The 25436-nt window shown below is 38.0% G+C and overlaps 1 protein-coding gene across 3 annotated transcripts in view; it reads right to left on the minus strand.

Annotated features, from left to right (window-relative positions):
* LOC148109070 (uncharacterized) overlaps positions 1-25436 on the minus strand; it is a 170780-nt gene that overhangs the window by 139852 nt on the left and 5492 nt on the right. The window contains exon 3 of one of the 3 annotated variants that reach the window (XR_015726494.1): positions 12581-14167. The exons of 1 other annotated variant lie outside the window; for it this stretch is intronic. Coding sequence is in view for 1 of the 2 variants with exons in the window: in XM_087866446.1 (XP_087722572.1) it covers positions 22717-22740 (24 nt within the window). In the remaining variant the exon portion in view is untranslated. Of the gene's footprint in view, positions 1-12580; positions 14168-16262; positions 22741-25436 lie in introns of those variants that run through there. One more of the 3 variants, XM_087866446.1, reaches the window with a different exon arrangement.

Genomic DNA, 25436 nt, shown 5'->3' on the forward strand with positions numbered 1-25436 from the left:
TAGATGATGTTGTCTTATATATAGGAAATCCAAAGGCATGAACAAAGGAACTGTTAAATGAACAAATTCATCAAGGTTGTGGAAGAAAATATATATAAGGACAACAAAAACCAGGTGTATTAATATAGATAGCAATGAGAACCATTCACAAAAGAAATTAAGAAAACATTTTCCATTTATACCTCAATGAAGTTGGAAAAAATGAAACATTTTTATTTATAATACTGTCAAAAGGAAAAATATATAGTTAAAAATAAGTTTAACAAAAGATATATAAGACTTCTACACTTAAAAGACTTGTACAAAACAATGTTGAAAGAAATTAAAGACAAGAATAAATGGGGAAACTTCCCATGTTTATGGATCCAAAAGTTAATATTACTAAGATGGCTATACTCATTAAATGGATCTTTTCATTCAATGCAATCTCTATCAAAATTCCAGCTTTTTTTTTTTTTGTAGAAATTGATGAGCTGTTCCTGAAATTCATATGGAAATAAAAGGCATCAGAATAACCAAAACAGTCTTGAATATGGACAAGCTGGAAGACTCACTTTTTTTTTTTTTTCCAAAACTTACTACAAAGCTACACTAATCAAGATGGTGTGATACTGGCATAGGACATATACATCGATGGAATAGAACTGAAAGTCTAGAAATAAACTCATATTTATGGTTTCATATTTGGATGAATTTCAACAAGTGTGCCATGATAAATCAATGGGAGAAAGAATAGTCTTTTCAACAAACGGTATTAGGACAACTAGATATCCATATGCAAAAAAATGAAGTTGTGTCCTTTCTTCCCACCATACACAAACATTAGTTTAAAATGGACCATAGACGAGAGGCAAGTGATAAAACTATAAACTTCTTACAAGAACACATAGGAGTGAACCTTCATGAGATTGGGTTATCTACAGTCTTATTATATATGACAGCATTAGCACAAGTGATAAAAGAAAAAGTAAATAAATTGGATTTTGTCAAGACCATAAAATTTTGTGCCTCAAAGGACATTACTGGGATAGCGAAAAGACAATTATTTGGCCACTCACTCCTCTTAACCAATGGACTTCCACCCATAATTTGATCGGATAGCAAGACTGATGGCACAGCATATGCACTACGAGGATATGAAATACGTATTGTCATATAATGAGGCTTTCTTAGGGAGCAGGATGATTCCTAAGCAGGTATAATAGTTGCCTGAGAGTGCCACGATAGGAGATTGATTGGGGGGGAGGGTTTACGATTAGGGGATGGGGTGGGCTAAAGATCCCTATGCATGGTTTGAACTTCCCTTGAACCAAAGGAGGGAGAACCTGGGACTTTCTTATCAGCTTACTCAGGCGTGGGCCAGAAGCAGAATTCAGATGGGTAAGGGTTAAAAGTTTCCAGAAGTCAAACATTAAAAATGGAGTCAGACTCTTTATTAAGATAATTCACAGAATGGGAAAAAGTATTTGCAAATCCTAACACTGATATGGGTCATATATTTAGCATATAGAAAGAACTCTTATAATTTAGTAATAAAAAAAAGAACCCAATTTTAAAATGGGACAAAAGATTTTAATATTTTTCCTAAGAAGATATACAAATAGCTAAGTAAGACGTGAAAAGATGTTCAATGTCATCAGCCATAAGAGAAATACATACCAAAATTATAATGAGCTATCACTTCACACCCAATAGGATGACCAAAAAAAAGACTGACAATAACAAGTGCTGACAAGAATATAAAGAAATTGTAACCCTCATACATTGCTATGGGATTGTAAAGTGGTGCAGCCACATTATAAAGCAGTTTGTCCATTCTTTACAATGTAAAACACAGAGTGACAAGACCAGCAGTTCCACGCATAGGTATATACCAAAGAGAAATGAAAACATATGTCCACAAAAAAAAACTTGCACATGAAATATTCACAGCAGCATTATTTATAATGCTAAGAAATGAAAATAATACAAATGTCCACCAACTGGTAAGTAGATAAAATGTAAAATATACAATCCATGTGAGTATTTGACAATGAAAAGAAATGCCATTGTGAAACATGATGCAGCATGAATAAACCCCAAAAACATTATGCTGCATGAAAGAATTCAGTTACAAAAGACCACATAATGCATCATTCCATTTATATAAAGTGTCCAGAATAGACAAATACATACAAACAGCAAGTAGGTTAGTGGTTGCCTGACTAGGGCAAGGGAGGAATTAAGACTGTTAAGTGGTGGGGGATGGTCAAGGGTATTGTAAATATTCTAAAATTAGATAGTGATGATGGGTGCACAATTCTGTGAACATACTAAAAACTGTTCAATCGTATAATTTAAACGTGCAAATTGAATGGCTTATGAAATTTTATTACAATAAAATACACATCCCCCATAGACACAAAATCTCTTAAACATGATGATTATAATTCTTTTCGTATTTATGTAAAAATCTTGGAAGACATTCATTTTGGTCAGTTGTTGTAGCAGTAGAAACAATTATTTGAAGAATATAACTTTCTATGACCCAGATTAGATGAATGCTATATTCTGCAAGTTTTCATCCTTGATGCTTTGAGTTGGGCTTCATCATTTTGCCCTTGGGGATGCCCTGTTTTTAACTGTTCTGTCATCATTTTATGTACAATTATCCATCGAAAAAGGAAGCCCTAGATGTGTGGGGCTGTAAAGATAATGTTCACTGCCGATGTACCTTAGAAGTGGGGTTATCATGGAGACTTGTTTGGGTCAATAATGTTTAATGCCTGTGGCTCCAGTTAGGTTATAAATTATGTGGGCACTCTATAAGGGTCATTTTAAGAGCCCATGATTAGCAGTCTATTTAATAAATTATTTTATAAAGAATGCTTTCCAAGCAAAACTATCTTATAATGTTTAAGGATCCATCGTTACATGGTAAAAGAATAAAGAAAGGAAATCATTACCACAAAAGTCAGTGTAGTGCAGTGATTCTTACCCAGGGGTGATTTCTTCCCATGCCCCAGCATCATTTGGCAATATCTGGAGACATATTGGTTTGTCATAATTTGCAGGGAGGGGGTCAGGAGGGCAGAGAGGAGGTAAGAGTGTACTACTGACATCTAGTGGGTAGAAATCAGCGATGATGCTTAACATTCTACAATGCCCAGTAGGGCTCCCTTAAACAAAGAATTTTCTAGAACAAAGTATCTATAGTGCTGAGGTTTAGCAACCCTGGGACAGTGTTTACATTTGCAGGGGAGGGATAGAAAGTGTAATATTTACATTTTAAGATAATTGAGCTCTTTCTGTTTTGTACAGTTTTTTATATGTATATTATACTTAATAAAAGAGCAGAAGGAAGGAGGGGAAAGATGGGATAGATGGATGGAAGGACTCTTGAACAAACAGGTATCATATAATTATTTCCAAATATTTCAGGTACAAGTTCTTTCAGACTTCCAAGAGGAATAATTTTCACCTATATATAGCATTCCAAAATAAAAATATATAAGCTTGTCTATTTTATTGAGCAAATAATCCTTACAAGAAAGTATCACTTAAAAAAGGCTATATTGATTTTACTTGTGACTATCAATATGAAAATTTTAATTTGTAGCAAAGTAAATTTGGAGGTCGAAAGTCAAGTATGCTTTAATATTAGAAAAATTATTAAATGTGATATCTATAATTCAAAAAGTTAAATTCTTCCTAGATTACTCAATAAAATTTGTTATTAACAGTTTTAAGGAGTAAGAAGATGATTTCTTAACATGATAAAAATATCTCTCAAAACAACTACTATATCATAGTTAATAACCATTTCAACATGGTGAATGCTGTAAGAATTCATATCAGAAAGAACAAAAGTCTTAATTTTCACATTTGTAGAAACGCAAAATAGTCCCATAAGATCTTAAAATAGAAATAAAAGTTGGAGACTTTTTAGACCCTACCCTAGTTTAGTCCACATTGTTTTTTCTTTCTTTCTTTCTTTCTTGCTTTCTTTCTTTAAGATTTTTTATTTATTCATTTGACAGAGAGAGAGACAGCCAGCAAGAGAGGGAACACAAGCAGGGGGAGTGGGAGAGAGAGAAGCAGGCTTCCAGGGGAGGAGCCTGATGTGGGACTCGATCCCAGAACGCTAGGATCACGCCCTGAGCCTAAGGCAGACGCTTAATGACTGAGCCACCCAGGCGCCCCTAGTCCACATTGTTTTCTATAAGCTTCTGGACTATGCCCTCATTTATTTTTTTGTCGATGAGAGTCTCAAAATAATAAGAAACTTCAAAATTTAAGTCCTTAAATATCATTTTTATTACAAAGTAATAGGAGTATGAGATGTATCCATATCCAATCCTTGACTTTAGCTCAGTCTTCCTATTCACTGTTACTCTTATTAAATTTTTCTTAATTATATCCCTAAGACTCCTAGGCAGGGAAACATTAAGATTCTAAGAATGTAGGTTTCATGTGTTAACTTGGTAATTTTTAAGAGCTACAAGTCCAATAGTTGATTCTTCAAGCAAGGAAAACAAATGTTCCCAACTCCAAACTTCTGTATCAAAATGCCTTATATCAGATTTCAAGCACCAGAATAGTCCCTGTGAAAAGTCCATCTATAACAAGAGGTTTGCTAATGAGAACTTCCTGCTGATGCGCATGGATACTGTCATCTTGCTCAGGGCAAACCTAAGACCCAGGGTATGCGGTTCCTGGCTTAATACTTCCAGTGTTAAAACTGACTGCTTCAACAGCGGGCACATGGCTTGGCCGGACAGGTAAAGAAGATGAACACTGTGGAAGACCCAGAGCCGCTAGCAAAGTTTAGACCAACAGGAAGGTTTCACTGCTGACTACTGATCCCTCTCGAAAATGACCAATGGGTGTAATCATTCACATACAAATGACACTGACCTATGTGTGTCCTCGTATTCTTCATTGTAGAAAGTGTTGATTATCATCTTTATAACATATGAAATATCTTGTATCACATATCCAACTCAATGCTTAGTCAAAAGCAAGCACTCAAAACATTTATTCTTTTTCCTTTTCTACTCCTTTTTAAAATTATGAAAACTGTTAAAACTTTTTTATTCTGATTTCTGAGTTATCCAAACTATAATTTAAAAATCCTCTTGTGTTAGAGAAGAAAAGGGTAGTGAAAGCACATTTTTAAAAGCTGCTTTTCCATTGAAAACTTTTTATTTATAATATTTATATTGATTAACTTAAATGAAGATTATAATATTTAAATACATACTTATCCACCTAGTAATGATGAAACAATACTCTATTATCTACTTTGGAAAATTCTTATTCACCATTAGTAACTTTTAAAGCTCAGTACTAATTACTGAATTAGAAGCACAATTTATTCTTTTTTTTTTGAGGTGGGTCCCATTTTATTTATTTATTTTTTTTACTTTTCATGCAGTGATTTATTTTATAACTGTAAGTTTGTACTTTTTTTAATTTTTTTTATTATATTATGTTAGTCACCATACAGTACATCCCTGGTTTCTAATGTAAAGTTCGATGATTCATTAGTTGCGTGTAACACTCAGTGCACCACGCAATACGTACCCTCCTTAGTACCCATCACCAGTCTATCCCATTCCCCCACTTCCTGAAGCCCTATTTTTTAAAGATTTTTTATAATTTATTATATTATGTAAGTCACCATACAGTACACAATTTATTCTTATATCTTGACTATTTCTTGGCATCCTCAGAAATATGTATATCCCTTCCTTCAAAATACCTGCTCTATAATATAGGAAAATGGGTTAAGTTTTATCCTAGATATTCAAGAAAAATAAAGACAAAGGAAACATCTAAGAATGCCATAGCAAGTCAAAATGATAATATTTTATGCAATAGCTACTCTCCTTTCTGATTCTTGCTCCAGAGGGCCCGTAAAACTACTGGAGTGAAAATAGAACAATGTGTGTGAAATTTTAAAACTCATTGTAATGGAAGTTAGTAAAACAAACAAAAACCACATGGAATTTATTAACTTCTACTTTGAATCTTCTGTCCAGTGGATACTACCCTACTTTAAATTGAGTTCAAAATTAGAAACATCAAGGTATCCAAATATCCACAGGCAATGAATTAACTCTTTTTTAATCAATTTAAGTCAATCATTGAGTAATTGATTAAAATAGTTCAGTTAAGGTTACTCACTCCACTATTAGGACAGCTGGGGGGGGAATCAATCTCTTAAATTAAGGCTCTATCCTATCAGGATTACCTACCCACAAGCAAAACGAAAAGCTGGTCAATTTCTTGGTCAGCTGCATAATGGCCTTTTCTTTCTCTTTCTGGAAAGTATTCTGAGTTAACGTAAGTAAGCTACTCTTCTCAAAGTTTATAATACCTACTGCTAAACAAGTTATATTTATCCCCTCTGTTTAGTAGACAAATAGGAATTCAGAGATAGGCTTGTGTTTTGCCCTTTGCCCTTCAAATAAACTCAGTAGTTTTCAAAAAATATAAAGTTTAGCAATGCTATCAGTATAAATCACCTGTAAAAAGAAAGTCCAATGTACACGACAAATAAAATGAAGCCACTCCATAATACACTGTTACTACATGGTAATCGTCATTAGGGAAGAATTTTGTTCATTTTCCTCACTCTTAAATCCCCCAAATGCCTGGGGCATAGTATATGCTCAATAAGGATTTTCAGAATGAAACAATATCACTTGGATAGACAACCCTTGAGGAACCTCTAGGTGTTCATAATTTGAAAACAAATTAGTAATTGCCATCAGTTTGTCTAAATGAACTCGATGTGTGTGTGGCTAACCTGTTAGAGTTTGACCTGATCCCGGCAGAATGCTAAGTTTCCTCAGCCAGGTTTGCTGGAGAGAAGTGAGAAGTATGAGGAGCCAATGGAAATTTTAACCCCCTGTGCTTCACACATTTGCTACCTGGAAAGAGACCTGTCCTTTCTGGGGTGGGGGTGGAGGGAGGGCGGGGGGGGGGGGAAGCACTGGGGCTCAGGAACTCCCACAGGCCTTTCCTGTTTGAGGACAGATGCTGAGATGGGAATATCCGAGGTTTAACCTATAATCTTAGGGCAATGACACAAGGACAGTTAATTCATGTGCTTGGACACATCAGAGTCTGGAACTATGCTATTAACTTTGGCCAAATGACACTGTAATCTGTTGTGTCTTAGTGTTCTCACTTTAAAGTGGAGAGGATCCAGGTCATTATGACAGAATGGGAAAAAAAAATAGAAGAAAATAGAAGATATTTTTCAGTCTGGGGAAATAGAATAATTTGTGGCTTACTGTAGCATTTATTTGGGCAATCTGCATACTCTACCATACTTGTTACAGCCTAGCAAAAGCTTATGAAAAAGCAGAAGTAGACTATAGAGCACTTGGAAATAAGGGAGTTAAAGTTTAGTTTAAACATGTAAATTTCCTAATATCAATAAATAATAGATTTTTTAAAATATTATTGGTTTGTTTTGATTTTAGTGAATTCTATTTTCTTATTTATTTCCACCACAAAAGCAAGGATATCATCACAGGAGTAATACTTCTCAGACTGTTGAAAATTTTAACTCAATTATCAGTACTCACAGTATTAATCATTTTGCTATACTAAAAACAAATCACCAAGTAAAAATATTTAATTAAAATTTAACACTGTAATAGAACCTAGAATAAATATTTGCTTCTTTCTACACTATTTTCTACCAAAGTAAAAAATAGATGTAGTTTTAATTCTTCCTCCCATTGGCCAGGGTTTTTACATTTATCATGTGTTCCTTTGCAACGAAAACAAATAACGTTATTGGGGAATTTTATCCTTTGCAGCAGTAGTGGGTTGTTTCCAAACATAGTAACCCAGCAATATTTGTACATCAGCAGTTGGCTAATGTGGGCTTCTAATGGAGAATAGAAATGTCAAAGAACCATCTAACAATGATACTCAGTCCCCTCTCTTATAGGATGGAGAGTTGTCAGCACCTAGCTAATACCAGATATATATGATAGCAGACTATGTCTGCATGTATCCTAAAAATGAATAAAGTCTTACTGTTTTACCTGGTATTTACTTTTTTGTGAGCAGGAATTTTTTTGTGTGGTCAATATGAATTTTACTTTTGGTTAAACATACCATTTCTATGATACACATACAAGAACAACAGAAGATGAAGAAAATTGTTCTTCTCGGTTGGTTATACTGTCCTCTCTGAGGATCTTCATAATAACTTTTTCTCTGATGGTAGGAATTAAAAGTCAGTAAATGTCAGAAGCCAGTCTACATGGTAAAACCTGCTAAATCTATGTCCGTCCACACCAGTCCTTTCTTTTTATGCACTTGTCCTTCAAATTATAGATATTACCACCAAGCAGGCAATGAAATACATACATAACAGATTTCTCTTCCTCCCACTTTACTTTGGATTATAAATCCGTTAAGGATGTAAATCTATTTTATATTTCTATCCTATTCCCAATGACATTACACATAATATAATCAATAAGTTTGTAAAAGTCCTTCATATCAAGGCAAATTTGATAAAAACATGAAAGCTGTTACAACGCCAGAGATTGAAAATGATTCACCCAAACAGTACAGAAGTTATTTTTCAATATACTGAACTATTTGCCCGTAACAAGCTTATTCTTAACAGAGAAGCAGTAGTATGCCTCCCTCTGATTGCTAAATCATAAATGTACTTGCTTTTTACCAGAATTCACAATGGGAATTTTTGAGATTCTTTCTACTCCGAATTTGGGCCTTTCACTTTATCAAATATCAATTACTTTCCCTGACATTTTTCTTTTTTTGTTTTTTTTAAAGTTTTCATTCATCCATTTGACAGAGAGAGGGAGAGAGCACAAGCGGGGGCAGCGGCAGGCAGAGGGAAAAGCAGACTCAACACTGAGCAGGGAGCCCAATGTGGGACTTGATCCCACGACCCTGGGATCATGACCTGAGCCGAAGGCAGACACTTAACCGACTGAGCCACCCAGGCGTGCATATTTTCCCTATTTAAAGAAAGCTATTTAAAAAAAAAATTTATCCCCCATATGTTCCGGGTACACTGGATTATGTATTTGAACCTGATAACAATCATCTCAGTATTTTCACTTCTACACTGGAATGTGAACAACAACAGAACAAAGATCTTTCCTGTTTCATTCTCTACTGTATCCATGAAACCAGACTGGAGTAAGAGCTCAATAAACACTTTTCAAAATAATGAGTCAAGGTAGAAAGGCAAATTATCAAAGGACTAAGAATATGGGTCCTAAAGTCAGTCAGACATTCTGGAATAATCTACCCAAGGCAAATCTGGCCACATTACTAGTTATTAATCTTTATCAATAAACTGTGGATGATAATAGTACAACCTTCATGGGGTCACTATGAGGACTGAATAATAAAGAATTCTAAGAAAAGTACTTAGTGCTTTGTACATATCAGGTATGCACTCAACAAATGTCAGTGCTTATTATTATGCTAAACATAAGGAATTTGGAATTCAGAGAATTTTTATAGTCAAAATTACATGTCTGGTAACAGAAGAAAATTCTTCCTAATTTCCCACCTGTGCTCAGTACTGACCACCCGGGACAGTACAATGGTATTTCATGGAGAATATAATTTCTAGAAAGTAATACATTAGAGAAAAGCAATTGCTTTCTGAGAACATACATTCATACCATTAATAGTAATTTTGTACAACTCAGGCTTAAGATGCAACTCTGAGAGAATTTCAGGGAATGTGAATTGCCTTAAAAGCATGAGTTAGGTAGTTGTGTGTGGTAGACTGTAACTCACAGGGAAGCAGCACATCACTTGAGGTGGGTGGCCCTGGTCTGCAGGGAAGGCCACCACGGACTGCTCAGTGATGCTCGGGTGGTTTCCGATAGCCTTGGTAAGTGATTTGTCCTCTGGACGCTCTGTGGCACATAATCCTCTGGAAAGGTTTCCGGGCTCACCTTACATACACATTTCAGCATTCACATCGAAGCCTTTGTGTTACTTTCTGTACCATCTGCCGTGTCAACACAGACATTTTCACTTTTTCACTTGGGATATCACTTTCTCAAATCTTCTAAGAGCTGCCCTAGCATCAAGTTTGCCCCCTCCCTAGGTTCTTGGCCAAGTGTTAAAGCCATATTCTGAAAAAGTGCCCAAGCCAGTGGGTTTTTAAGTATTTTATTAAACATTCTCATTAATACTTTCTTTGATTCTTAAGACTTAGATTTCGACTGAATTATCTTGGGTTGATGCTAGCAAGGGTTCTGCACGCTATGTACTATAATCTGCTCTCTGAAGACCTTCAATACCACTCCCCATCGTCACTTGTTAGAGTTCACAACGAACACATTTTTAAGAACTTGTTTTGGATGACATTGTCACAGGTTAAATAGATTTTCCAACCCCAAATGAGGTATTTAGGTCTGTGTTTAGTTGTTGTGAGAATAATGGAAGTTGAGTTTCCCTCAAAACCAAAGAGATATTTGATGAAAACAGGTCTGACCAGTTATTTTACTCCCTATTCCCAGTAATCCCTCCACCATCCCAGCTGATTCTGCTTAAAGTTTGGTTCTGTTGTTCTGTTGATTTTTTCTTCCTTTTTAGATAATTTTTTATGGGTGAGACATCACCATAGTTGTAACTTATTATGACCTTCCTCGTTTCATATACTGTACGACATCAGATAGAAATAGATCCAGGTCGCACATGAAAGTAAATAATCCAATACCAGACTGCTGCCATATTCTTCCCCCTACTCTGAATCACATGACCCCCCCCACCATCAGGTTAATCTTTCTAAACTGCTCTGCAAACATGACTTCTATTTTTATGTCTTATGGGTAATCAGCATGAGTATACTCACATACACATGCCCCTATACAGGTGATATCTCTGTACGTATCTATAGAAGTGCAAAGAGTTAACTGAAATAAGATACACTAAAATTATATTTGTGGTAGAGGGTAAATTTAGAGATTTTTTTAAATAAATTTAAAATCGCATATGAATTATTTCAATTACTCTTCAGGTCACCATATAGTTTGTCATTCGACCTAAGCTTTGAGAGTGAAAAAAGACACTAACAGAACACTATTAAAATATATCCTGGGCAAATAACATAATAAGAGGCTATCCTGGGCAAACAAGGATGTGCCTTTGGCCTGTTTAATCCTCACAGTGGATAGAGAAACTAGTCAAAGGGTTTGGCCCCAGTTTACGCAACTCGTAATTGGCAGGACTGGGTTTCAAGTCCAGCTCCTGTGTTTTCAACTACTGCTTCTTGCGAACATCTCATTTGCCTGTTCTTGTCCCTATGGGCAGATGTGCTCACTCTTGCTCACTCTTTCAAGGAGTTGATGTAAGACTTCCTGTGAGCCTCTCTTGTAATACTTATCTTCTCTAACTTTGGATAATGGATGTCTGTGCACCTCTCTTATCTCTATTCCTAAATTATGTGTAGGGCACGTATTTCAGATACAACACTGAACCTTTCACTTGTCTCAGTTATCTACTGCTGAGTAACAAATTACCCCAAAACCTAGTGAATCTAAGCAGCAAATGTTTATCCTTCCTTTTTCAAGAAAGGCAGTGCAAGTTTGCAGCCCAACACATTTCTCAGCCTGCCTTCTGGGGACCAGTGACCTCCTTTTGTTTTGTACTATCCTCTCTCTTTCAGTCCAAGTTTTCAGTGTTCCCGCTGGTATAATTTTCCCAAGAGCTTTGTGGCCTTTTGTGAATCTCACTGAGTTCATTCTGTCAGACAAAAGCCACACCCACAAGTACCTGACGAGCACTGTTTAATTTATCATTGTTATACCAGTACTCTTTCAGGAATTATAAATACTCCCATCTATAAATTTTTGAATCAGTTCTATTATTCTACTGGTTCCTCATTAAGGAGATAAATACATTTTTGAATCATGCTCACTCAACTTGTATAAGAATAAAGTTTTAACTATTTGGAAGTTATACTTTCAGAACAGACTGTCAGAAAGCATAAGGTTTCTGTTAACATAAATTTTTGTTGGTGATGTTGATGATGGGATGTCAAGGTTCCCTTTTTATTGAAATTAGGGTTTGAAATTTTTGAAATTAGGTTTTCATAAAGTATACAAATGACACATAGGAATAAATGTGAGTGGGAAATAATATCATCACCTCTGTGATGAATAATCAGACTTAAATCTGGCTGGCTAAGCAGGTTCTCTCGTTCACAAAATCTTGTGACATTCCTCAGCTGAAAAGAGTGGATGGATCAGGATAGGAGAGCAGAACTGGTTTCTGCTGGAAACTTCAGATATCAAAATATCCTATTTATTATAGTGTCTAGCAGAGGATTCATCTGTCTTGTTTGGAATCAAAAGTAAATAAAAATGGGGGCGTCTGGGCGGCTCTGTCGGTTAAGCATCCAACTCGATTTCAGCTCAGGATCTCAGGGTTATGAGATCCAGCCTCACAGCGGGCTCTGTGCTGGGTGTGGAGCCTGCTTAAGATTCTCTCTCTCCCTCCCCCACCTCTCTCTCAAAAAAAAAAAAAAAAAAAAAGAGGGAGGGAGGGAGGGAGGGAGGGAAGGAAGGAAGGAAGGAAGGAAGGAAGGAAGGAAGGAAGGAAGAAAAGAAAGCAAATTAAAATGTTTCTTTTGCTTTTAACAATTTAAAGTTAAGATGAAAAAGGAACACTGTCATCTTAAAGAGGCCACAGATTCAGTAAAATGAAACAGCTAACTTACTTATCTGGAGAGAGCTACTTAGACATGACCAATCACATTTCATCGCTGCCATACTGACTGAAGGCCCCTCTAATTTCAGGTATTCAGAGCATAGAAAACTATAATAAACGTTGATTTTATACTTTTTTAAAGTGCTATCTGGGGGAAAAAAACTATAGGCTCATTTTTATGGCATATTCTGTGCACTGACACAATTGCTGCAAAAACTCAGGTTCTCAACCTGACAATTAAGGATATTGAAAGCAGTCACACATTGAATTTATTTTGACAAATGATAATTTGCTGAAACAGAAGTCTCAATCGAAGAAAGCTTTCTACAGAACCAGTTTCTTCTCCTAATTCTAAAATACAGAGATAACCAGGTGCCATCATTTTTACTTCATGTAACTTATGTCTGTTTTCTTGGAAAACTAGCCCAAAAAGTTTATTCAAGGAATTCAGAAAAATGTAAACATACCAACTGTTTTGACACCTTTTATGCCTGCTTGCCCTTCAGTCATGTCCTAGCTCCTGAGTGTACACCCCCTTTAATCCAGTGTAATAAATCATGAAATGATTTTTCTCAGCGAGACAAAAGAGACATTACTTGAAATGCTGGCATGGCATTGGAATGGTGGGGAAGGCTGATGCAATTATCTAGAAGGCCTGTTTATTCCTGCTCCGTTCCACTCTACCTGAGGACAAAATTATTATTCAGCACAGTTAGCTCTAGCATTGCATAAAGAGTGAGATTAGAAAGTACTGATTTATACGGAGAATTATAGCTAGAATAAGAAATTCTGATAAGCAAAATGACTTAAGGGATTTTATTTTCTCTATTTCCTTAAACTCCATTCTGGTTCTTGCTGCCTCTATCTAAGTTACATATAATTAATATTAAGATTTTTACTATTTACGTCTATCTACACCCCAACCCCAAATATCTAACTTTGTATTCGATTGCTGTTTCATCTCTGAAGCAAGGGAATTCCAATATGTAGGCATATAAATCATGCCAGTGCATGATTAATGTGCCACAGAACATTAGGTCCCATGTCCTGGGAGGGAAATGAATAGCCTTTGAAGGGTACAATGTTCTTATAGTCTGTAGCAAATGGTGAGAGGTGCAAGTCCTTATCTGGTAGTTCTTACCTTCCCAATATAAGTAAAGTGTACTGGGCTTCCCCTGAGACACATGAATTCAAATTTCTTTGATTTATTTTTTTAAATATACAGTTGAATCCATAGCCATAGGTTGGAATCCATATAAGAAGAATGACATGCAAATCTTGCTGCTGCAGGGCCCCCTTTCCACTCACTGTTCTCGGACCTTTCTTGTCTTCTGGGCCACATGGTTTGAGATGCAGAATAATTTATTAGTTAGCAAAGCAGTGCCATGTTACCAACAGGACTATTTTGGATTGAAAAAATCAAGGTATTTTGTATTGTCCTTAATGCAATCTGTTGAAAGAGAGAGACGGTAGAGCAGGTGTAGGGGGTCATACAATGGACACATGCAGACTTCCTCGGCATACTAACTACAACACAAAATGCCAAAAAGCAAAAGAATAGATGGGCAAGGGTTTAATATACCTGAGCATTTTAGAAATTATACTAGCTCTATCAGTCTATGGTACTATACTTAAACAAAGTAATAACCATGTGAGCCATTCAGTTCACCAGACAAATCATATTTCCTCTAGCATATCTTTTAATCCTTTTTGATAAGATTATCCCCAAATTCTTTGACGTTTATTCTTCTTTCATAAAGAGGATCTGGGTTAGAGACATGGATCCCATTCTTCAAGTAGGCCTGCTATCCTCCCACAAAGGGAGGGCCAAATTTAAAACATTCTTTAAAGGTTTATTATAACTAATCTACTTAAATTATTCAGAAATATCCATAATTGTATATGGAATAGTGATACTTTAATAAGAAATAGTATATGTTATAATTTCAAAGTACATTTGTGAAATCCATAGTTACATTTTCCATTGTATTGCAAAGCTATCACACTTTTCTATCAAGAGCTATCTAAAAGCTCTATTACATTTGAGCTTTTTTTTAAATGAACAGTGATAACCCAAAATTTAAAGAAACAATGCACTTGCAATAAAAGCATTGTAAAATGTCACTAGAAGTATGATAAATTTAAGCAATGTTATTAATTACAGTTTTCAAGTTATATGCTAATGGTAACCCAGTGCCTGTGTCTGAATCTTATTAATAAACAGCCACTTGGGTGTCAGAGCTATTCCTTAGTAAACATGAAGGATGAGATCTGAAATATGAAAACACTGAATTTAGAATAAATGAATCTTAGAGATCACTGGGTCCAACCTCCTTAATTGGAACCAAGTTTAAAGTGACAAAGGCATAGGCCATTTAATACCACTCATTTTTAGCCCACTCAGCCCTGGAAACAAAGGTGAACTCCTTTTCTTGAAATAATGGACATCTATGTCGCAAGTCATTTTCATGTAACTGCTGTGCCACTCATGTTTTGATCTGATAGTAGGTATGCTGACTTATACTTCCCCCTGACTAATCCAAACCACACTGCTTTACATACTAATCTAAAGGACAGGCATCCTGAATCACCTCGTTTGCCTGGGAAGAAACCTGGACTTAAAAAGAGATTTGCAAACATGAGCCAGTGTTGACATTACCAAATCTAGAACACAGGAAGCTATGAATGAGGAGCAAACTGATCTCGTATTTGCCTGTTAACTCTGAAATATCAAGGTAAGTCATCAGGAGTCTTATTTGCATTAAGGCCTGTAAGTCTTATGATGAAGGTGGGACTAGGGAAACTAAGGCTGACCAAGATGTTAGAACGGAGGATGATAGAACTTCAAAGCATGAAGTTTAGGATTCTGTGATAAAAGGGGATAAAAACAATTTTAGTCCTTCAGAAAGAAGTTCTAAGGCTATAGGGAAGTTTCCCACGGTTAGGCAGAAGTGGAAAGGCACTAGGAGAATCTGAAAGAAGATAAAGTTGTATTTCTTTAGGACCTACTGCATGTCAGATATAATGCCAGATTGTTTACATTAAAATATTTCCGTGACTCCTCACAACAATCCCATGTGGTAGATACTTTACCTGAATGTGTGACTTTAAGTTCCTTTGGAGATGCCACACATGGAATAGAAGTTCAAGATATATTTGTTAGCAGGTAGGAAACATTTCTACTCCAATCCTAATAGAGCTCAAAGCAGCAATTCCTATAGAATAAAGATGAAGTGCACAGTTTCTAGAGCCAGACTATCTGGGCCCAGTGCTGGTGAGCCAGCAGTAGGACGGTGAAGTAACTCCCTCTGAGCCTTAGTTTCCTTATCTGTAAGATGAGACTGAGAGCTGGGGTGAGAGGTAAAGCAGGTAGCCGGTGTACAAATCTTGCTCTGCGCTGGGCATTTAGTAAGATCTCAGTCCCCAGCTATTGCTAGTATTATAAATCCCACCAGCAGAGGGAGCAATACACCTGAAAAAGCAGGGTTCTGAAGAGTCCCAGAGGTCACAAACCCTCAGAAGGGGCGGGGGGGGGGGGGGAGGAAGAGGAAGAGGAAGAGGAAGAAGAAGAAGAAGAAGAAGGCGGAGGCGGCTACATTGTAGAAAAAGACTATTTCCTCTTGGAGAAAAAAATTATTATGGCTTTCAGCAAAGAGTTTGAATACTGGACCAACATCAGGAGACTCAAAATAACAGAACAAGATCTGGAAACCCAAAACCAGAATCTTGCTTGAGCAGACCAGCAATGCTAACAGTGGGCCTAGATGGCTGCAATGCGAATGGGCTAGCCGGGACTGCCTGACAGTCTATTCAGCTTATCCCAAATTTCTCAGAGTGGAGGGGGACTGAAGGCTGAAGGAGGTAGGTAAATAATAATGATAATAGCTAGCATGAGCTTTTGCTATCCTTATAAAAATTTTATGAGTTACAAGGAAACTGAGGCACAAGGTAGTGAACTAACTTTGCCAAGGTCTCAAAGTTAAAACCAGTGAAAGCCAAAATTCTTACTCATTACATGTTTCTGTAGAAAAGTCTCCAACAATCTGAGTGTGTCTAGGACAACAGGACACAGAGGTTTTGGGGTTTTTTTTTTTTTCTTTTTTAATCATTCCTCTAGCCCCCAAACACCATCTTAGATCACAGACACTCTGCTATGTCCCAATGAAAGAGCATGCCGGTCACCACAGGACTCGGTCCTGTGTGTAAGGGAGAGCAAGAAAACACTGGAAGCTACAAACACGAGAAAGAGCCCATGAAGACAAACAGAAACCTGTGACTTGTTGCCTTGGAACTTGCTAGAGCGACAGAAGCTGGGACATGTTAAAAATATACACTTGGCCCAGGAGCCACAGAAACTGAATTGGGTTCCAGAAAAAGGTGGAACAGTTGCAGGTCTGAGTGCAGTCTCAAAACACTGAGGTGAATCAGCAAATAAGCAACAGTGTGTGTGAGTACAAAAGGGCTGTTGCTATATTTTTGCCCTCCAACTACCGCAGAAGAATCTCTCATGTGGCCCGCCCCAACCAGAACCACGTAGGAAAGAGAGTTCCGGGAAATGCAGTTCAGCCTAGCCAAAGTGACACAATACAGAACCACCACAATCAACTGCTTTTCAGTTTGCCACACATACACTTCTCACTAGACAATACTTAATCTCCAAATAAAGATGAGAACACTGTGACACGTCCACCTAACAAGACAGGACAATCCCAAGTGCTATCAAAAGCTAGCTAACCTGGAAATACATGTCCAGAAAGGTAGCATGAGGGGCTCTGTAGACCGGCTCCCTGGGATAGCAACTGTAATTGGTAAAAATTATTACAAAAAATATTTAAGTCTCAGAAACTGTCCTAAAAACATACGTCAAAAGAATAAATCTTTATTCAAGAAAAATCTTTATTCAAGAAAATCTATTTCCTCTTGGTAGGAACAGCAGAGTAAGTGGCACTTCAGCCATGACTTTATCCCACCACCGTTCCGCTAATGGAAGACCTACCCCAGGTGGGTGAGACCAAGAAGAGAGATCACCCTTGCTCCTCAGCTCAAGGGCTGTGTGTCTCTCCAAGAGGGATAAGCCTACGGCCTATGTTGGGCAAGCTAAATTCCAGAGGAGTGCAGATGAGCGATAGGGCTCTCCAAACAGCCCCTGGTCCTAGAGCAGAGATTCTAGTTCACACAAAGCAGGCTGAGAATTCTGGGATCTCCATCTTCCTTACCCCAGCTCATTTGGGAAGTAAAGACTCCAGACCGGGAGAGGCAAGCCCCCAAAACTAGAAATTACAAAGCCTTCCCAGGGCCCTACCCATAACAAAGAAGTCTACACCAAGAAAAGTAGGTCACTGTCCCAGTTCCAAAGCAAGAGCTCTGAGTTTTGTAAGAGAAGAGGCAGGACATAAGAACACAGCACACTGAGGGTCTCTCCAAAGGATGTGATTTTATGGAGTATGGAAGATTCGAGACTAAATGGGCTCTTAGAAACAATGGAGATTTTGGTGTAAAGGAATCCATAGGAAGATGATAGGTCCATCAGAGCCAGAAGCTAAGCCACAGGACAGCTAATTTACCATATAAAAAAAAACCAAAACAAGAAAAGTAGTAACAAGATGTTCTATAATTCTACAGATGGTGGTTTTGGCAGAAACACTGAGGACATCTAAAGCCAATCCATACCCAGAGTGTGTATTCCAGTAAGAACAAAACACCACCCCTTTCATTATGAAGGCAGTCCAGAGCAATCAATCTGCCAACGGAGAGCTTGCCGGTACCCCTGGGGAATGGGGACATATCAGGGCTCAGTGTTGATCTCATTTGCTGACAGACTGAGTGCTCAGCAGTGACTGTAGTCAGATTGGCCTTGGTGAATGGAAAAACATACATAACCTTTATACTGCCACCGTGGACACTCTGTTTACGAGCCCATTAGATAACAGGGTTGGAGGCTGACTAGCATCCGCCAAATAAATCTTTCCACCCCCTGATTATTAACATCCTTCTGTCTTGAGGTCACCATTTGGTGAATGTTCACAGAGGACACAAATATCTCCACATTCTATTCCCATTTATCCATCTGGCCAAAAAATTAGCCACAGTCTATGATTTGTTGTCAATCCATACTGTTTGACCATCTCTTCTTTCAAACTAAATGAACCACCAGAGAAACACCCTGAAGTCCCACCACTAGAAGAGTTTCCCTTCACCACTCTCCTTTAAGGCCTTCCCAAAGTGGGGTGGTGGTTCTGCAGCCACTTTTGGATAGTCTTTGCATTTTCCTTCCTCAGGCAGCAGATCATTCTAAATATAGGTTGAGCAAGAGAAGACAATCAGTCAGAAGTAAGAGCCATCTGGTCAACTTTCTCACGCAACTTTCTTGTGCCTTCAGGACTTGGTTACATTTTGTTACGGAGGGCTGGTGTACATGCCTGACTTTATGGCATGATGGGTCAGAGCACACCCAGTTCATAAAGGACAGCTTAGGTCACATGATAACTTAGAAGGCCATGGTCAAGTGTTCGGTTTCTTCTAAGGTCCAATAGGAAGCCAGAAGCTGTTCTCAAATAAAGATAATAGGGGTTTTGTTTTTTTGTGGGGGTTTTTTGTGGGTTTTTTTCCCCCAGAGAATGGAAAAATCTCTGGCTGTGCTTCCAAATCCTAAGTGCTGTGTTGTATGTCACCTTTAGCCAACCAAATAGCCTCCCTATCTGTCACTGACACTTCAAGCATCAACAGATTTACTGTATCATATGGCCCAAGAGCACAGAGCAGCTTGCACAGCAGCTGGACCTGCTGCAGAGTATGGTCTTGCTCTGGGACTCACTCAAAACTGGCAACTTATTGGGTCATTCAATAAGTGGGTCAGAGTGATGTACACAAATGAACTATATACTGGTTTTGAAATCCAAAAATGCCTGAGTATTGTAACTTTCCTAGTAGTTGAATGGATCATATACAGTCACTTGCCCCCATACAACTGGATACCTGGAAATCACACCAAGCTAGCAGACTGCTCGATTTTCATGGGATTTATTTCTCACCATCCGGCATTCAATTAGCTGCCCAGTGTCTAGTGTAGTTGCTACTTCCTGCACACCAGACTGAGCAGAACCATATAATCAATGTAATGGAAGAACAGATTATCCTGTGGGAGGAAGCTGACCAAAATCCATGTAGCAAAGATAATAACGTAGGGCTAAGGAGTTCGTGTATCCCTGAAGTAGGAGAGCGAAAGTACACTGCTTGCCTCGGCAGTTAAAAATATACTACTTCTTGTGGTTTGTGTGCAGATCAGTGGCTATATATCAGGTAGCAATTAAATCACAACTGCTGTAACTTTCACGTGTTTGATGGTGCCACTAATGTCTGTAATCCTTCCAGGAATGTGGTATTTCTCTTAGTTCGCTATTTTTGTAGATAGAGACAGATCCTGTGAATTCCCACACTTCACAGATCAGGATCCAGGCTCTGAGTATGTCGTCTATTCCAATTACACATTTCAGTACTGGATAAGTGGCCACAGAGTAGGTTTGGGGACCTACGGGGCCAATGTACTAGAACCTAAGCCAAAATCCATTGATCACCTAATCTCCATAAGCTCCTGCTCTGACCAGTGGACCACAGTGACATTTTAGATTTCTAGGAATTAACGTGATTTCAGAGACAGTGTCCAGTAATCCATAAAAATGCATAAAATCCTGGTCAATTGCTGCAGGAGGAAGGCTGGGAAGGTGATAGACATTACACATTTTTGGCAACGTGGCAAGATCTTTCCTCCAAGAGACCCAACCTTCCCTTTATTCAAAGGATTCTGGGTCTGTAAACTAGTTCAAGTATGGGAAATAATTAAGAAGCTGCAACTCCGTTTTCATGAATCAAGTTCACCAGATTTGGAGCTTTTCCGCTCATGTAAAGTAAGACTTCATCGCTATCCATAGTCGATTCCATTATTCACAGTAGTTATGTTCTGTAAAGTCACCACAGACACTGAATTAGCAAATACTGAACCACTGCCCCCCAAGGAAAACAGAGTTAGATTCCTGCCAGCCTCTGGTTACATTTTCACCCAGCACTCAATATAAAGCCTTATTTTATATGTGTTTCTGTTTAAAGACACCGTATTTAATATACATTACTTATTCATTAACATTGAACGCATGGCCGAAAGCATCATAATTCATGCCTGAACAAAACGACAGAGCGCTGCATTGCTTGCCCGACCTCAGCTGGAATGTGAGCATTAGGTGATTCAAACACTCTGCACATGCATGTGTCCGTGAATTACTACAAACACTGCTAGGATTGCTTTTGAGGTTACAAAAATATTTTACCAAACAGAATCTGCAAGTAACAAGGATTAACACTATGTTAGCAGTCGGGAACACCATGATCAATTGGCCAATGCCAAACAGCTCTGGGAGTCAAGATTATTTTGGTTATGGTTTTGGCTCTGCTAAGTGTCTCTGCTTGTCCTCTGCCACCATGCAATCCTGTCATCCTTATTACATTTCAGGATCTCAGTTTGATGGAAGACATTCTCCCTATAATTTCTGGTCTCCAGAAAAGGGCCATCACAGAAGTCTTCAAAAATATATTTGTCAAAACTACATGGAAAGTAAAGTCCTCTGCATCCTCCCAGAGTGGTAAGAAGCTGTTACATGATAATTCTACTGTAGCATTCCAATATTCCTAAGCCTTGAGATACCTTTCTCTTCAACATACCAGGGAGATTTCTGGCATTTCAATGTTATTTAGCATAGGCAACCTCTGAGTTCATTTTTAGTCCACCACCAAGCAAAGTGTTAGAGCAATTCCTAGCCCCTCAAACTAAAACACTGAATTTGGGATTTTTGCTCACTAAGCTCATATCTGCAAATTCGTCCTGATCTAATTTTATGTTTCTTCTACTTTCATCATATACTTTGAAGTTCCTTTCCCCCCCAAGCTCCCCCAGATGTCTGTCACTATAAATTGGAAAAATCATGTAGCTCCTTTGGTCTGTATTGTACCCTCACAAATCACACAGGTCACACTTCTGCCACACCCATTTGGGGCCTGCTGGGATGTGAGTCTGATACAGATCCAGAGGCAAGGAAGGGTTGTGGAATATGTTCTGAGAAGGATCAGCAGTGTCTTGCAAGTCAACCAGCTCAGGGGAAGCTTCTACAGGTTCTTCAGACAAAAGTACTTCAACTGGCAACATTTAGGAGTACAAGATTCTGGCATCATGAGAACCTACCCATATGTCCCTATCCCAATTCTCACAATCCCATTCCTTCCCAGTCAATGCCTTAACTTTAACAAAAGAGAATCTAGAAGTTTCAGAAATCATTTACATTATAATTCAGTCACCCAAGATGAGATTTTAGGTTTGATTTCCAGAAATCTCAGCATTGTAACTACAGTATATACAGATTTTTTCTTTGGAGAGGTCAAAGAAGCATTCAGGTCCCCTGTGCAGACTTTGAGCTGGAAATCTGAAGCCGTGTCTTGTCATATATTTTCCCCAAGTTCCCCAGCACAGTTACAATTAACCAACCAATACCCTTACACTCTTATTGTTTGTAAATGCTTTTATGACAGCTGCTATTTAGTCACCCAGAGCTTTACCTTCTGTAGTTGCTAGATTACAACTATCTAAAGGTGATAATTTATGTAACTGTTTTACCACGACATGGCCCAGCCTATCAGTACCCTCATAACTGCTAGAAACAGAGTCACTAATACCTGTAGGTCTAATCAGATCAAACAACCAATTCAAGAAAACCCAGAGCCAATTTGGAGTAATCATTCTTAAAATTCTGTTCTTCTAAATTTCTGCTACCAAATTAGTACCAGTCGGTATTTTATTGGAGAGGCAAAACCACTAGGACAGATATATAGATATGGATACAAAAATAGATAAATATTAAGTAATTATGTCAAGGATTTGGCCCTATGGAATTTGGGGAGCTGATTAAGTGCTTGTCTTCACATTTGATTCTGGAGCTTGAAACCCACATGGCAAAGTCATTGGAAGGAAAGACAGACCTCCTGTGGAGAGAGAAAAAGCAAGCTGGTACTCACAAGACAAACTGAAACCCTTGTCCATCTTTGATACTCAGTGATCCTAGTGAAACGGGTGTCCTACAGAGACTGGGAGCTAAGTACACACACCTGGCCCAGGAGTCAGGGAAGCCGAAGAAGGACCTGGCAGAAGGTAAAGTACTGCCGGCCCCACTACTGGCACACACCAACCATCGAGATGGCAGGTCAGCGGCACGTGTGAGACACGCACAGCTGCTGCTTCACACCCCACTTACAAATCACCCCCAAGAATTTCTCTTGATCTCATCTTAACCAGCAACATACAGGAAAGGAAATTTTAGGATATCAGTTCACCCATGCCAAGTTGACACATTACACAGCCACCACAGTATCATTAAAATTCCAAGCTGAAGAATGCAACATCCAGAGCAAAATGAGATTTCTGATGTCGATTCCAGGGGAGACACAAAGAGGAGACGAGCTGGTTTCATTACAAAAGGAATGGGAAGGATAAAACCGGTACTTTGGATAGAGAGATATAAAAAAGGAACAAGGAAGGATTCAAAAGAAGATACTTGCAGCATGGATTCAAAATCGTCTCTACACCAACTACATATGACCTGAGGGGACGAGTAAAAAAATGTTTGCTGTCTGGACTCCAAATACATTTCCAATCAGCTTGAGTAAGACTGGGTGCTTTCAGATGATGAGCTGAATCTATATGCCTTTTCCAGTCCTGATAGTTTTTAATAGCAAATTTACAATCAGGGCAGAAAATGTTCTTCTCTTACATAAAGTGCCCCTGCAGACATGTCCTCTGAGGAATTTCTTCAGCCAAAGCACTAGCTTGGTGCAAAGTTCAACACCATCCAGGCAACTGCATGCCTATTCTAGTAATAGATACACGCAGTAGTGAGGAAACAGTGAAAGCAATTGGTCCACGGAGTCATAGCACCAGGGATAAAACTGCCCTGATCATTATAGGACTTGGAACACAAAGAGAGTTGCCAGAAGGTGAAGAGGTATGGAGTCCCCAAAATAGCAGTTCTGAGAGTAGTTTTTTTGACCCGTTTTCAATATCTCCTTACCAACTTGGGAGAGAGAGCCTGTGGGATCAGTATGAAAGGGGAAGACATTAAGGAACAAACGTTGTTATCCACCAAGTCACAAAAGCAAAAGTAATTCAAACGTGCTCCTCAGAAAATGTGAAGTCCAGGGTCCAAAAAATTTTATAACATAAAGTCTGGTTCAAAGACTAGAAATATTGACATTGTAAAGGAGAAATAAAACAACAAATGAGGAAATCTCCAGTACATCTTATCAGATCACTTCAATGAACTCTCAGATGTGACCGCAGAAATGCCATGTTTCAGTCATGTATAGTTAAGTACCCCCATGCCTGGATGTAGAAAGAACAATGACAATTTGGTAGGATACATTTAAGGCCACTTAAGGAATGAGTTATGGGTCTCATTATAGTCTTTCACTCTGAGTTTAAAACACAGATAAAAAATAAGTACGACCAAACTTAAGCCAACCATTCCAACTATTTAACCACATCACCTTGGTCAAGAGCTACCCAATAGACTTAAACTCAGCAAAGTGATTTGCAAAGCACAAATACTTCCTTTTGAGTCAATATCCTTCTTCAAACTCATCAAAGTGATTTAAAAGAGTATTTCAAGCCCAAGTTGTCCTTCCCTCTCATCATTCTGGAGCACCTTGTTAAACAGCGAGTAACAGTAAAAGAGCATTTAACAATCTGCTTCACATATACCTCTTTCCCAGCCAAATTGCACCTATAAAGTTAAAACAGAACCTCTCTGGATTCTCAACAAACATGAACTGAATATTTTATGATTTATGTAGTAGTTACAGTGTGTTGCCTTTTCTTAATTAGCATAGATATGGATGCCTTTCTTTCGTGGCACGTTATTATTGTTGCAGTAATTCAATAAAAGTATCCTAAACATTTACATTGTGGAACATTTTTATGGTTTATAACAATGGAACGGCACACACAGTGTCATACATCTGCTTTCGAAGTTATTGCTTTATTTCATATTTTCATATCCCTTTTAAGAATGAGAACTATTGTAGCTTTGGAGCATGCCTTTATCATTTCTGCCTCTCTATGAATTCCATTCTTTCACATAATTTTGCATACTCATAATGATGCTCAAATTAATTCTGTTCAACTGATGGCAATTTTTTCCTGAAATCTCTCATGACGGAGTAATGAATTGTTCTCTTAATCTACTCCATTGTATTTCTATTATTAAAATAATAAACATTTTTCCCTGTTTGGTCACTAACTAGATTTGCACTCACCCTCTCCAAAATGACTCACATAAAAGTCAAAAGCATAAGTTCTCCATAGAGAAACTAAATACATGTTGAAAGGTCAGTCATTATAATGTCTTTATAGTGTGCTATTTCCCTAAACCATTTCCAACCTCAGGGGTCAATGGAATAGGGGTTCCCTTGAACAAAGTGATTATGCAGAACATCTCCATAGGTCTTCAAGTGGTCTCCCTCATATTCTTATGCATATTTGTGACACAACAGAGTCATAGCAGTTTGCTTCAGTTTGAAACTCAAGGCTCTGAGACTCCTGCATTTGCAATCGCTCCCTCACATCCGTGTCTGCCTGAGCTTTTAAACTGCCCATGTCTCTACTCTGCCTCCTTTATGTACAGAAG

Source organism: Ursus americanus, chromosome 13 (genome assembly GCF_024610735.1).
Source record: "Ursus americanus isolate L20-20 chromosome 13, mUrsAme1.1.p, whole genome shotgun sequence".
Taxonomy (NCBI): domain Eukaryota; kingdom Metazoa; phylum Chordata; class Mammalia; order Carnivora; family Ursidae; genus Ursus; species Ursus americanus.